This window comes from Malurus melanocephalus, unplaced genomic scaffold (assembly GCF_030028575.1).
Source record: "Malurus melanocephalus ecotype Western Australia unplaced genomic scaffold, MMel_1.1 scaffold_22, whole genome shotgun sequence".
NCBI classification, from domain to species: domain Eukaryota; kingdom Metazoa; phylum Chordata; class Aves; order Passeriformes; family Maluridae; genus Malurus; species Malurus melanocephalus.
This window is the reverse complement of record NW_026623254.1, coordinates 4,020,886-4,035,221: the sequence shown is the minus strand read 5'-3', so window position 1 is coordinate 4,035,221 and position 14,336 is coordinate 4,020,886. Positions and strand designations below refer to the sequence as shown.

General features: G+C 35.7%; 1 protein-coding gene across 2 annotated transcripts in view; it reads left to right on the top strand.

The window, feature by feature from the left end:
- The window catches only part of IPO8 (importin 8), a 43,197-nt gene that overhangs the window by 18,458 nt on the left and 10,403 nt on the right, over positions 1-14,336 (top strand). For both annotated transcript variants that reach the window (XM_057390098.1, XM_057390099.1), the window contains exons 10-21: positions 98-197; positions 1,820-1,896; positions 3,173-3,289; positions 5,613-5,702; positions 6,364-6,529; positions 7,102-7,262; positions 7,709-7,834; positions 8,486-8,552; positions 9,234-9,359; positions 9,807-9,904; positions 10,923-11,018; positions 12,397-12,617. In XM_057390098.1, the coding sequence (XP_057246081.1) occupies positions 98-197; positions 1,820-1,896; positions 3,173-3,289; positions 5,613-5,702; positions 6,364-6,529; positions 7,102-7,262; positions 7,709-7,834; positions 8,486-8,552; positions 9,234-9,359; positions 9,807-9,904; positions 10,923-11,018; positions 12,397-12,617 (1,445 nt within the window). The remainder of the gene's footprint in view (positions 1-97; positions 198-1,819; positions 1,897-3,172; positions 3,290-5,612; positions 5,703-6,363; positions 6,530-7,101; positions 7,263-7,708; positions 7,835-8,485; positions 8,553-9,233; positions 9,360-9,806; positions 9,905-10,922; positions 11,019-12,396; positions 12,618-14,336) is intronic.

Here is a 14,336-nt window from a genome sequence, read left to right as displayed (position 1 = left end):
GAAAAATATGTCTGGTAAACTAGTGCATGGGGGAGGGAAGGTGTACTGGAATTTGATTTTATGTGTACTTACATGTATTTGGCTTTTCTAAAATTAGAGTATAACAGAAGAGGTGATATTCTCTCTGATGTGCTACAAAGATGAGGATGAGGAGCTCTGGCAGGAGGATCCATATGAATACATCCGCATGAAATTTGGTAATTTGGCATTGTTTTGCTTTCATCATAACTCTGCACTGTAGTTCCAGTGATCAACAYGGCCCCTGTAATGTCTCTGTCTTCATCACCAATGATTTGAACAATAGGAAGAAGAAGATTTGTTTTAGATCCCACCAACCTGTAGTTAATAGCAGATCAAGGGATTTGAGCCATTTGGCTGGTAGCTTTGAACTAAATGATTCTCTCAAAGCTTTCTTTTTTCTGCTTCACATGTGCCCAGAACAGCCCAGATAGACTGGTATGCTCTCTTGATAATGCCAGTTTCAGAATCCTGACTTGCAGATGTGCCAGCTGCCTGCAGGTTCCTGCAGCTCTCACTTTGACCAGAAGAGGCCTGACTTACTCTTTCCTTACAGAAAATTGTCAATGCCTTCAGCATTTTTCTGCTACTTATTGCTACTAAATTGCAGGATAATTAGATAAATATATATATATTCTTTCAAAAGACACAGTGCAAAATCTTGGGAATAACACATAGGGCTGTATTGTGAATAATTACATTTATTAAAAGAGTCATGTCATTGAAAAGGAGAAGGGTACTTTAAAAGTACAGCAATTATAGCTGGAAAACTCCTGCGAGCCAGGCACCACAGAGATATATAGGCAGCATTTGGGAAAATTTAATTAGTTGATTTGGGATTTGCATATGTGAATACATAATTTAAATATTCATAGAATAATTAAAAAAGCTTGGAGAGTTGTTATGCAACAGATTAATTACAGTATAGTGTTGATCACTGGGGTATAAAACATCCTTGATTTTTGATGTTTGAATTCAGTTCTTTCTGTGTAAGTAGTGAATCTTATTTTTATATGTAGCTGAGGCAGTTAAATGCAGATTCACATTGTATCATGAAAAGTAAAAAAGCACCCAAGTATCAAAGTACATGAAATGGAAGTTTACTGAGGCACTTTTGGATTTGAAACAAGAATTCTAGCATCTGGTAGTAATTCTAAATRAAGTTTTATCTTAAAGTTTTCAGGAGAAGTTGGTGTGTAATTTTAGTCATATTTTAAGGTAACATTTTATGATCTTTAGTTTAACTCATTTTGTGTAGGGATGTTTGGATTAGAACATGTTCGCTGCACATTTTTTTTTTTCACCCGATATGAATTATACTTTMAATATGAATAGAGAATGTTCACTTGCAGTGAATGGTACTAAAAAACTTGACCTTTCAGCATATATAAAACTGCCCCAGATCTAAGCAGTTTCTATGTACAAAATGTTTCCCATGAGGTTTTAATAAAATCAAGTACAAAATGTGTACACATGGTATACAGATGGTACTGGTATGTATTGTTGTTCTTCCTATAGGGRGTTTAATTTAAAAAAGAGACAAGATTTTTCATCCCTTATATATGGTCTCAAAACAGCTAATGAATAAACAATATATTCTTGGAAGGCAATAAATAATTGCTTTTATAATATAAGCCTTAGTCTGACTCTTTAACCATGAAGTGAAGACYACTGTGTCAATAGTTTTGAGGTTATGTATTCACCCAGGTTTTGTGATATCCCAAAACCAAGATGGTTTATAAAAGATCTAATATTTAGGAAAGAAAATGATTAATTATGTGTTTTGCTCCCCAAATTTTAGATGTATTTGAGGATTATGCATCCACAACAACAGCAGCACAGAATCTCCTTTATACTGCTGCAAAGAAGAGAAAAGAGGTATGAAACCAGTGGCTTTTAATTATTTGAATTTTCCTTGGTAATGTTATTTTTCCCTTAAATTTGAAGATGCYACAGGAAGCTAGTCTTGAAAAATCTGCTTGCTGCTACACAGTCAAATGTTTCCTGGCTGAAAACTATCAATTTTGGGAGAGTTAAAATATGGTGTGTCTAAATGCTAAGTGGATTCTTCTTGCAGATTTAAAATTCATCTGCCAGATACAAACTGGGTTGGAATAGATATATTGGAATAGATTTTCCCAAGTTTACAAACAGCTTCTGTCACAGCTGTTCTCAGCATCACAGACTGTAGCAGGAGGGAGAGTGGATCTGATCCTTCTTAATTTTCACTGATGCAATTTGCAATCCTTAGCAGCAATGAAATTAGCAAGGACAAAATCAATTTCATACAGTTACTCTTTAAATGAGGATGTAACTTTCCTGTAGATCTTTCTGTGTTTACAGTGATCTGTGCAAAAATACCCAGGCASACCCTGGAAAGCAGTTTGCTAGAATAGCAAATGGTTTTGTAGGTTCCATTTTAGCATCCACTAGTCATGGAGCTCTGTTTCCAGGTGGATTTTCAGAGGGGAACACAATCTTTACAATAGATGGAATAGATGGAATATGACCCTTCTATTTCTTTATTGTCAAAAGAGTTCTTGTCCACTGCCCTTCCTTCTCATTTTCATAATTTGTATTTAGACCATCAAAATGTCATGTTGGAAAAGGACATAATGGGTGTGGAAATYACATTCAACAGTTGGTTTTGCCAAAAAACTTGTCTCAAGTCTACTTAACTTTACTCCCAAAATCAATAGATCAAATTAACTTTATGAGGTTTTAGYCGAAGCTCTCCTTCAAAATATATACATATATATATTTATAAACATATATGTATGCACACATATGTATTTATATATATGTGAGACAAGCCAGAAAAGAAGTTAAGGAGAAAAAATGGGTGGGGTGCTTTTTGAGCCTCTTGCCTTTTCATCAGATTTTTTGATTTGCCTTAAGACAGTAACAAAAATACCTTACTTGCTATTAATAATGTGAAATTTCGAGGAGATTAGTCTAATTCTGTCCAGTTTACCTGAAAAGTTGAAAATTCGTGGGTTCTGCATTTTAAGTATGGAAAGGTGCTACACTTAGTATCTCACAGTTGCTTTGGCCAGGATAAAATTTCTTCTTTAAAATGTCATATGATTTTTTTTAAACATTACTATTAAAATAATTTCACAAAAGGAGATTGTGTGTTTTCTGTCCTACATAGGTGTTACCAAAAATGATGGCATATTGCTATCAGATTCTGACAGAGCCAAACATTGATCCAAGGAAAAAAGATGGAGCTTTGCATGTTATAGGATCCTTAGCGGATATTTTGCTGAAGGTAAGTGTGTAAAGAAATGAAAAAGGTTTTACAATTCTTACTGTCAACTGTGATTTAAAATAAAATAGTCTTACTTTGTAAAGTATGACTAGCCCTTAGCCATATTTATTAAGTCTGTAGAGAGATTGCACTGTGCAATCAGAATATGAGCGTCTCTTTATTTAAAAATGTTAACATACTTTCCTAGTTTTTATATCACAATTTTATGCACAGCTTTTTCTTCTCACACTTTTCCAAAGCTCTGTTTGTTTGTTATGGAGCAGTCACTTGTCCTCTCCCCCTTTACTAGTAAAATGGAAGTGTTAAGAAAGCAAACATGCATTCCATCAGCAACATTGCCCATGATTCTTTATTAAATTCCCCAACAGCCTGCACTATTATGGGCTTCTTCTGGTTCCAGGAAAAGGTTTACTTAACATGTTGCAGGAATGTTGTGTCTAGCTTTCCAACTTTTTTACTCTGCAATGTGTGGCTTTAAATCTTACTTCATCTGCCAGTTGGGAGTTTTGAAAAAACAGGAAAGAACAAAGAGCCTTCCTCCATTTTTTTTTTTTATAAACACCATCTTAGAATTTTGGGTGTTTTTCTGGAATTTGAAAACAAATTTCATCCCTGCTGTTGCTCTCTAATTAATAATGATTGCAGTTTGCCTGGTGCTTTTGTAGATGATGGAGTCCATAGTATGCCCTTGCTCCATGTCCAAAGTAATTGCTAAAACATTAAAACATTATCACTTTTAGCATGAGAATGGTGACCTTGTTCTGGAGGCTTCTTTTTAAAAGTAATTTATTACCTTTTATCTGAATTGTCTCTCTGTGCAGGATGTGTCTTCATGTGACAAGCAGCATCTTACCAGTATTTACCATCTGCTTTTTTACCAATGTACCAATCTATTATCTGATCTTAAATACTGAAACATGAGTAGCTTTTGCAGAATTTTTGTAGGTTATTTTGGATTTTAAATGTCCTTGCTCATGCTGGAGTATAACATTGAAAGAGGATGACATTGTTTGTGTTGTGAGGAGACTTTCATATTAACATATTTTCTGTGTCCTGAGGGGAAAAAAAAAGGATTTATTCCATTATTCTGCTTCTATTTGAAATTTTCAGTCCTGAAACATGAGGTTATAATATACATTATGAAAGAGTAATAACCCCAAATACTGCAGACTCCCTTAAAATCTTATTTTTTGTGTCTGGAGTTTAACACATTGAAATATTCCATCAGCTGTTTCTGTATAAAATACTGGATTTTCTGTAGTTTCTGTAGTTTCAAGTGTTTTCTGACTCTTGAGCTGGCTGAGATACAGAGTCTAAGGAGCTCATAGACACAATGCCCCTGCCGTGGCCACCTGGTTCCCCACAGCAACTCCAGTCCAATGCCTGCAAACTTCTGTCCTGTGTGCACAAAGGAGCATTCTTTTCCTTTCTCTTTTCCTTTCTCTTTTCCTTTCTCTTTTCCTTTCTCTTTTCCTTTCTCTCTGGTTTTTCTCTGTCCAGTTCTTCATCCACCTCTGTGAAGGCTTTGGAATCAGTGTGGAAAAAAGGCATTGGTGAAATAAGGTGTGATCACCTAAGATACTCATTATATTAAATGTCCCATTTCACCTTCTTCCTCTCTTTGGCACTGAATCATTCCTTTAGATGGTAACACCATCCCCAGTGTGTATCTTTTCTAGTATTCTGGGGCTATAATGAATTTCTCAAATCTCTGTGCTGGTTCAAGCTTCCTTGTGAGCATCTTGGGATTTGCTAAGGTTGGAATAACAAAGAATAAGTCTCATCCTATATCCGCCAGCTAAGGAGATCTCTGTTACAAAGGAATTATCATCATCCATTAATAAACATGAAAAAAGATGGGATTCGTTGCTGTAGTGTCCAAAATAGTTAGTTTTGATATTTAGACTAACAGTAGATCATTTGAAACTCAGGTCTGTTTCGTACCAAGTTCATATTTATCTTCAGGTACGTATGTACTCCTTTGGAGGAAGAATGGAAGTACTAGGTTATTATCCTAGTTAGTKTTTAAGAAAAATCAGCTAGAATCAATTGTCTTAAATAAAATGAAAATTCCAGTTTACAATAGTATAATGAATAATGTAGAGTTGAATATTATATGTACAGTTCTTTGACTTACCTGGCTTTGAACTTGCTTTGCTTTTGAGTTTGTTCTTTTCAAGGTAAGGGATCCAGTTCTCTTTCTGAGAAGACACCTTTATTGTATAGACAAATAATTATATTTCCAATGGTTGGTATTTGAAGGACTAGAAAAAATTATGAAAAATGAATGGTCTCTAAAATGAATTTTTCCTTACTCCAACAGAAGAGTGTCTTCAAGGATCAAATGGAGCTGATGTTACAGAATCATGTGTTTCCCTTGTTCATGTCAAACCTGGGGTACCTCAGAGCTCGAGTAAGTTCACCTGTTACATCAATTCCTGTATTTGCCATGGTTCCTTCCTTTGCATTTTGATTTCATTCTGAATGTTAATGAAGAAAATAAAGTAAATACATAGTAAAATCTAAAATGACACTCTTCTTTTTTTACTGTTTTGATTTAAAAAATGCTTTTTCAGTGAAAAGAACTGATGGAAGGTCTATCTTGTATTATTGTTTACCTTTTCAATCAAACCTGAGAATCTGAGCAGTGATTGTGGCCATTTTTCAGTAGCAGATCTCAATAACTAGAGTAGTTGTATGGCTGTGAAGAATAGGCAGAATTTTCGCAAGTGGGTAATGTCAGTTTGAGTGCTSCTTGAAGAAAATCCCCAAGTACCAATATCAGTCATAGACAAACAGTTTTTGTCTTTTTTTTCTGATTTTATTTCCCCCAGAAGGACCAAAGCTGTGAATGCCAATTATGTGCATACTGAATTTATTGGAATTTGGGAAAGGATAATAAAGAACTGCTTGAGTGCAAAACCTGTTTTACATTTAATGTATGAATACACCCTAATTAAGTTGGGGGGGAAGCAATGCATCCAAACAGGGAGATAGTTGGCATTGGTTTTGAATCAGTTAAAAATGCTTAAAATTGCTCTAGTCCCTAACTTGCTTCTCTTTTTGCTTTGCAGTCCTGTTGGGTACTKCATTCATTCAGTGCTTTGAAATTTCACAATGAGCTAAACTTGAGGAATGCAGTAGAGCTGACAAAGAAGAGCTTGATTGATGATAAGGAAATGCCTGTCAAAGTAGAAGCAGCCATAGCCCTTCAGACCTTAATAAGCAACCAAGAGCAAGGTATGTGACACTGATTCATCAGCTGGTTACACTGATCTATTGATTTTTTTGTAGAGACAAGGAGGTTGGTGCAGATTTGTCTAAACATTTCTGCCTTTTAAAGAAACAGATTTCAGAATATTTCATCATGTTTAAGCAGCTTCACTTGCTCATTAGTCACTGTATACATCCCAGARTTCTGCCTACAAGTTTTCATGGCACAAAAGAAGTTAGAATCAGCATGTTTGCTTTAATAAAGTAAATACCACCTGCCTTGGTTTTTCTTTAGTGAAGTTAAATAGTGTGTATGTTCCAGAATGACTGCTGCTTATATATGAAAGCAAGAATTCCCTCAAAACTGGATTTTAGCAGTAGATGGCATTTCAATATTACACAATTTATACACTCTGTCTTCTAATTACGGACTGTAAAATTGCCTTGGCTATGTTTTTTGGCTTTTTTATTTCTTCAGCWAATTCAAATTTTAAAAAAATTATTTTGTTCAAGAGTAGTCAGCTGTCTGGCAGTATGGAGATCCTGTATATTTGTGTTTATGCATAGTTCATTTCACCTGGTTTCTATCAATTTTTTAGCCAAGGAATATGTGAAGCCTTATGTAAGGCCAGTGATGCAGGAGCTCCTGCACATTGTCAGAGAGACAGAAAATGATGATCTTACCAATGTAATCCAGAAAATGATCTATGAATACAGCCAGGAAGTCGCTACTATCGCTGTGGACATGACTCAGCACCTGGTAAGWGAAATAATAAAATAACAGTACAGTCAGAAGCACATGCCTAGCTTGATAAACATTTAATGAGCTCTSTTTGAAGTGCATATGGTTTAAAGAAACCTTTATAAGGGCCCACTATAGTATTCACAGTATTTAGGGTTTTTTTCTGTATGAACCATCTTTAAAATCGATAGATTTTTCAAAGATACTGATTTTTGTCACTGGTTGTATGAGCCAAGCTCTAACTATTTAGCATTTCAAATGACTTAACATGTTCAGACTTCTCAAAAAAGGAGGAGATTTAATACTCTATGTTCCCCTTTTAAGAGTAGCAAGCATATTTTTCAGTGCTGACAGCTCTTACAGATAAGGCATTGCTGCTGTTGCATTAACTACCTTGGTTTTGAATGACAAATTAGAAACATTGGTTTGCTCTTGAATGTCAAATTAATTGGTTTTGTTCACAGGCTGAAATATTTGGTAAAGTACTTCAGAGTGAGGAATATGAGGAAGTAGAGGACAAAACGGTTATGGCCATGGGCATCTTGCACACAATTGACACGATCCTGACAGTTGTGGAAGATCACAAGGAGGTGAGGTTTTCCTTCGTAATTTTATCCTTTCATTCRTGACAGCAAGCACTTCTGTGTATGTTGCATCACTTGCATGAGCATATATTTGCTACACCCGGATGGTTCCAAGCCATCTCTGACAGATTTGAATTGAAAGCCCAGTTTACTTTTGTGATTTATTAATCATTTAGCTTTCAATTTCAAGAGAATTTGTCCCAGGGTAAAATTCTTAGCCTTTCTTTGGGTTAACACTTCATTGGAATGTGCTGGTTTTGGCTGGGGTAGAGTTAATTCTCATCACAGTGGCTAGTTGTATGACTGAGTTTTAAAGTAGAATTTAAGAAGAAATATTTTGCATAAGGCTCATTTTTTACAGTGATGATCCATATCTGTAATTTTCYCAGCAATTTCTTGGGTAGAATTCCTAGGAACTGGTCTCCCAGTTGTGGTGCAGTGTATGTCTGCATATCACATATTTAGGGTAAAGAGATTTCTTTTTGCATCAGGGAGACCTTATTTCATAATATTGTGATTGTTAATGGAGCATTTAAAAAATGGAAAAAAACGCCTTTTTCTTTTGAAAAACTTCTCAAACTGAATTAGTGAAATAGATTTATTTGGTTTCTGTGTTTCTGATTTTTTTTAATAAACTGTTTAATGATTTTATTTCAGATCACTCAACAGCTTGAGAGCATTTGTTTACAGATCATTGGCCTTGTTTTGCAGAAACATGTTATAGGTATGCTTTAGARATAATTTTTAGAAAAAAAGAGTAATTTTTGATGCAAAAACATGTAAATTAATTATTGTTATCTTCCAGAACAGAATTTAATCGATTTCTGTGTGTGTTCCTTTAAAGAAAAAAAGTCATTACTTTTCCATTGTGATATGTTTCTCCTCATCTACCCTTGTACATTAGTCAGATTAGCTATTGTGTTTTGGAGGTCAAAAGCAGAAGATGCTGTTCTGATTATAATTCTGGCTAATTGTGCTAAAGGACAATATCTACAATTACATTAGTCTCTTACAGACATGTTCTGCAATTAAATTACTGCTRTATCAGTACCCTGCACCAAAAGTTAAAGTCTTGTGATAAGGCCTTTCAGAAAAAAACAAAGGCTAKGAAAATAATGTATTTTTCACTAAATTGGCTAGAAGCATTGTCTTTAATGTGCTGCTGATACATTTTTTTGGTGTGTATTTATAGTGGAAAACCATGCATATTATTGTAACTACAGCCAGCATAAGACCTGTCTGAAAGAGCCTTTTAAAATTTGGGGTTTTTGCTATGTGTGATTTAATTTCTAGTTGCTGTCTTCTAGTTGYTATATGACTCAGCACTTGGTTTCAGATTTCAAGGTATTTGCAAGTTAAATTTATTTTGTAAAGCACCATGCTTCAAATTGTTTGTCTTTTACAGAGTTTTATGAAGAAATTTTATCCTTGGCCTTCAGCTTAACATGCCAGATGATTTCACCTCAGATGTGGCAGCTTTTAGGTGTTCTGTACGAGGTTTTCCAGCAGGATTGCTTTGAATATTTTGCAGGTACGATCACTTCTGTTCTATTGATGTTTTCACTGTTTGAGAATTCATCTCTAAACTCCACATTCTTAATAAGGGTTGCCTCCATTTAGTGTCTTGGTTTGATATGATCATGTATTTGAGTCATGCCCTGACCGTCTGTTTAGTGTGGGAGTGYAGCAGGAGCATACTTAAGTAGGAGAAGCATGTTCAAATCTGTCAGTGTGATCACTTGTTGTAGGGGTCCTGAACTCAAAGAAAGCTGAAATATTTGAAGGTAATGTGAAACTGCAAATTAATTCTAGTTCTGTAGTCCATTTTATGAAGAATTCTTTCAGAAAAGCCTTTTGCAGGGTTTGAATTTCCTACCATATTCAAGAATCTAAGCTATTAAATTCYCCTCTAGGACTGCATCCTCTCTGGTTAGCACTTTTTATAAATGTTTTCTCTTTTGTACTCCCTGTTCTGCAGATATGATGCCTCTCTTGCATAATTATGTGACCATTGACACCGATACTTTACTGTCTAACCCAAAGCATTTAGAAATCATTTACTCTATGTGTAAAAAGGTAAGGCTTCTGATTCTTACTGTTGTGGTTATCACTGATACATAACAATCAGAAGAACAGAATGACCTGAACATGCCAGGTGGTGGCCAGGCATTTCAGAACTAAGTGAAGTTTGGTCTCAACTCAGTTTTGAGCACACGCAGCAGCTTCACACTTTTTAAGTGACATGCTTTAAAAAAATTACATGCAAAAATCTGTGTGGGAGAAAGGTGCTGTTCGTCTTGACGCTCTTCTATGGAGAGCTATTTTGGTAGGTAGAGGAATTAATGAAGCCTGATTTCCTTGGGTTGTGTACCTTGGAGCTGGACTCTCTGGTTGTCAGCTAAGGTGCAAACTCATTTGAAGTTCTTCCTACATTTATCTTGTTTCTCTTTTATKCTGAGTCTCTCATGTATAATAAAATATGAGATCATGCTGCAGTCCTCCTCAGATTTGGGTCTTTAGAGTGTTAGGCATCTAGCTACCTGCTTATTTTTAAGAAACTTAATATATTTGAATGTGAGCATTTTGCTTCTTTGTCAGGTTTGATTGACAGTAACCATGGGGTTGGAATGTACTGAGACGAGCCACTCKGTTTCATGTGTGTGTGCCTACACACAGAATGATTTAAAAAGTCTTAATCAGAAACTATCTTAGACATAGCACTTCACTTTGCCAGGCTCTTYATCTGCTAGTTACTATTACAATTAAGGTGAAAAAATGGAAACAGAAYGTGGAAAACATCAGTGATTCTTATAAGTGATATTTCTTTCTAAAGAAGGGAAAGCGAGGACATAAAAAGAATATAACTTTCTTTAAGAACTACAGAATTTTAAAATTCACCTCTAGCCACTTATCCTTATTTATGTCCTGTAGAGATAGACTAATTCCTCTTAATTCTGTGTCTTAATTCCTCACAAAATTTGGCATGAATAGATAATGTGTGTGCTATATAGAGTTTTTTGGATATAGGCAGATACAGGAGCACTTGCTTTCAGTGTYGTTGGTGACTACTGATGAATTAAATTCTGGTTGTTAGGTACTGACAGGAGATGCAGGAGAAGATGCAGAGTGCCATGCAGCCAAACTCCTAGAAGTGATTGTTCTTCAGTGCAAAGGACGGGGTATTGACCAGGTGAGATATMTTGGACAGGTTTTCTCTTTTATTGCTTTCTAATGATTCTTGATTCCTGAGAGAAACAGTTGGAATTAGAGTATTTGAGGGAAATGCAAAGTGGGGAGAAAGACAGAARTAAATGAGCTCAAGAGAGTTTGTAAGGTTGGATGGTTTTGTTTTTGAGACACGATATTGAAGGGCATGACCACAAAATGCATATAGACTAAATAATAAGGATATGCTGTGCAGGATTGTTCTTTGTTTTTTCTTAGTAGAATTTCCCTTTTGATGCCAAACACACAGTTGAAACTATTGTGGCTGTGAGGTTAACTGTACATATCCAATGACTGTTGTTTCTCCAAGATATAGGAGCTTTTAAATGTTTCGAATTACTTAGTGCATTTGGAAATGCAGGTTCTTTACCATGACTGGATTGTGATTGCAGGGAARAACATAATCACAATTTTCCAGAGTTTCTTAGAACAGAAAGTAGTCTTTTTCCTATTAAGGGCCAAATTCTGGGCTCATGTAATTAGCCTAAATTACCTTGACATGCCATATTTGGTGTTGTCACAGTGCAATCTATGGACTTCTGTGATGAATTTCCAGTTAATTTGACTGAAACCAATATGACGTTACTACTGTTAATCTGAAGTAATTGAAGATAAAAATGTTTCCTGAARGATTTTATTTTTGAACAAAATCTGGAAGAGTTTAAAGTGAATTCAATTCATTTGCATTGAAAGAAGAATGTGGTGGAAGGCTTAATTGAGCTCTACAGCCCTGTGAATTAAAATGGTTGCACACTGAACCGAAACTCAAAACCTAAAACTTTTAGTTTATTCTCCCCAAAGTTTTGTCAAGTATAAATCTGCACATTGAAATATGTATGTTTAGAAGATGTTTATTTCATTGTTTAGAAATCTGTGCATACTTGCCTTTATCTGAATAAACACACTCATATCAAACTTTCATAATAAATTTAACATAATTTTACATTTATTAGGAAAAACTGATGTTACAGATTTAGGTAATTTAATACATAATGCGTGTTAGTTTTGAAATTGTTTGATATCTTTCTTTGACGATGACAATGTCCTTGAGTTTTTTTCCAAGGTTTTATGCATGCTAGAACAAATTCCACCAAATGGCCCCAAATATTCTGCTGTGTGCTCAGAATAACATTGCAATTTTTAGCTCAGGGAAGAGCTGTTTTGGGCAAGATTTATAAGCATATGATCGGGGGCTAGAAAGTGAATAGCAGGTGTTCCTAGGTTCTATACCTTCACTTCAGATAATTAAGGTCATAATTCTGATAAAAGTATTGTAACATTTTATATAATGTGGCAACATGTCTAATGACTAATTTTTTTTTTTTTTTTGTTTATATGCCCAGTGTATTCCCCTCTTTGTGGAGGCTGTTCTGGAGCGCTTGACACGAGGAGTTAAAACAAGTGAGCTTCGTACCATGTGTCTTCAAGTTGCCATAGCTGCACTCTACTACAATCCTGACCTACTTTTGCACACCTTGGAGAACATCMGATTTCCACACAATCCTGAGCCCATCACTGCACAGTTCATAAACCAGTGGATGAATGACACAGACTGTTTTTTTGGGCAAGTATTGACTTTTTGACAATGCTTAGAGCTGACCAGCAGGTTTCAACATGTTAACCTTTTATCTGAAACATTGTATACATACTTTTTGTTCTTCCTTTTGTAAGTTATTTTTAACTGCTCCATTTAATTTTAAAAAACGTACTCTATCCAGTGAATCCCACACTCTGACTTTAAATTGATTTTTACAATCAACTTGTGTATTTATCATCGTGCCATTGACTGCTTAGCAGCCATATTCCCGAACTTAAATGTCACTTTGACCTCCCCTGAATGTGTTWGTGCTGCCCTGATGTGCACTCAGGCAGGAGGTGAACATTTGTAAAGTTAATGAAGGGGAACAAAGCTTGTCATCACCTAGCAAAGCATGTGCTTGATGCTGAGCAGAGGTGAAGTCCAGTGCTTGCCTCTCAGCTGAGATGTGGTGTTTGACTGTGAGATTCAAATCCACTTAAGGGCAGAGCAGGCAGTTGGATGTAGTTAACAACTACACTACCTCTCATCTTCCTGCTTGAGTTCTGTTTTGTTATTGGAGGCTGACATCTGACTGCAGGTGTACAGATAGGCTTAGGCCATGTCTTCCTGAAGTTGCTTCTTCCATACTTTGTGGTAATATTATTGTTAATTGCTACATTATTTTTATACCTACCAACTTTAGAAAGGAGCCATTTTAGGATTTCCACAAACCAATTTCTTTCTATGGCCGAATCAAAGTTCTTGAGCCTTATCTCTTTGTGCTTTGATTTTTTTTTTCTGCTACATATCATATGCTGAATGCATACAGAGATGGTAGGAAAGAAGATATTCCCTACAGATGGTAAACTTGTCATTCCATTTTTAAAAGAAATAAAATATGAAAGAGATTTATAGCCTGAAACAGTTCATCCTGGAACATTCAATGAGAAACTAGTCAGATTCAGAGGGGAAAAATGTTGAGGGTCTGACTAGGCTACAATCTCAAGTAGAACTGTGAGCTACAGCTTAGTTTTCAGTTCTTCTGTGTTGCTTTTCAGAAAGCATCAGCTACTGAAACTACTGTTGTAATAAACTTGTATTTGGAGCTGAGACAAAAGTTGGCAAAGCCCTTGAAAATGAAAAGTTAAACATGCAATTGTCATGCCTGTTATTCTGCCCAGACTTCACWTGGATGGCAGCAGATTAAAAATCTCTCTTTGATCTGCTGCTASCAGCAGTGAAATAATTATCTGTTTTATTGCTTAAATCTAAAAGTCACTCTTCCTTCTGTGCTGTCTCCTCAGAATGTGGCGTCCAGGTGTAGGGTAGACCTTTTGCTACAATACTGCTGRTGAGGCACTGTGATGTGCTGAAAGGGACTTCCTCTCTTTCCCTCAGGATAGCACTGCTTCTAGGAGATCATTTGTTTTCTTAAGGGTGTTAAGGGTATCATCTGAACAGGAGCCACATATTCAGAGGTGTAACTGAACAGGAAAAGACAGAAATGCAAACAAAATCTGGCATTCTTGAATCCTTTTCTTCGTCCACCACTGCCAAGTTCATGTCTTTGTCCAAGAGCAGTGAGCACCCTGATTTCTACAGCCTTTTTTCTCATCAGCTGTCATTTGCTACTTTGGTTTAACTTAGATTACTTTCCATTGAGAGGCARTTTTCAGCCCAAATTTGAATCATTTGGAAAACTCACAGATCCTAGAGAAACTGGACAAGATGAAATTAGATCCACCTCCAGATGTGAAGGACCAG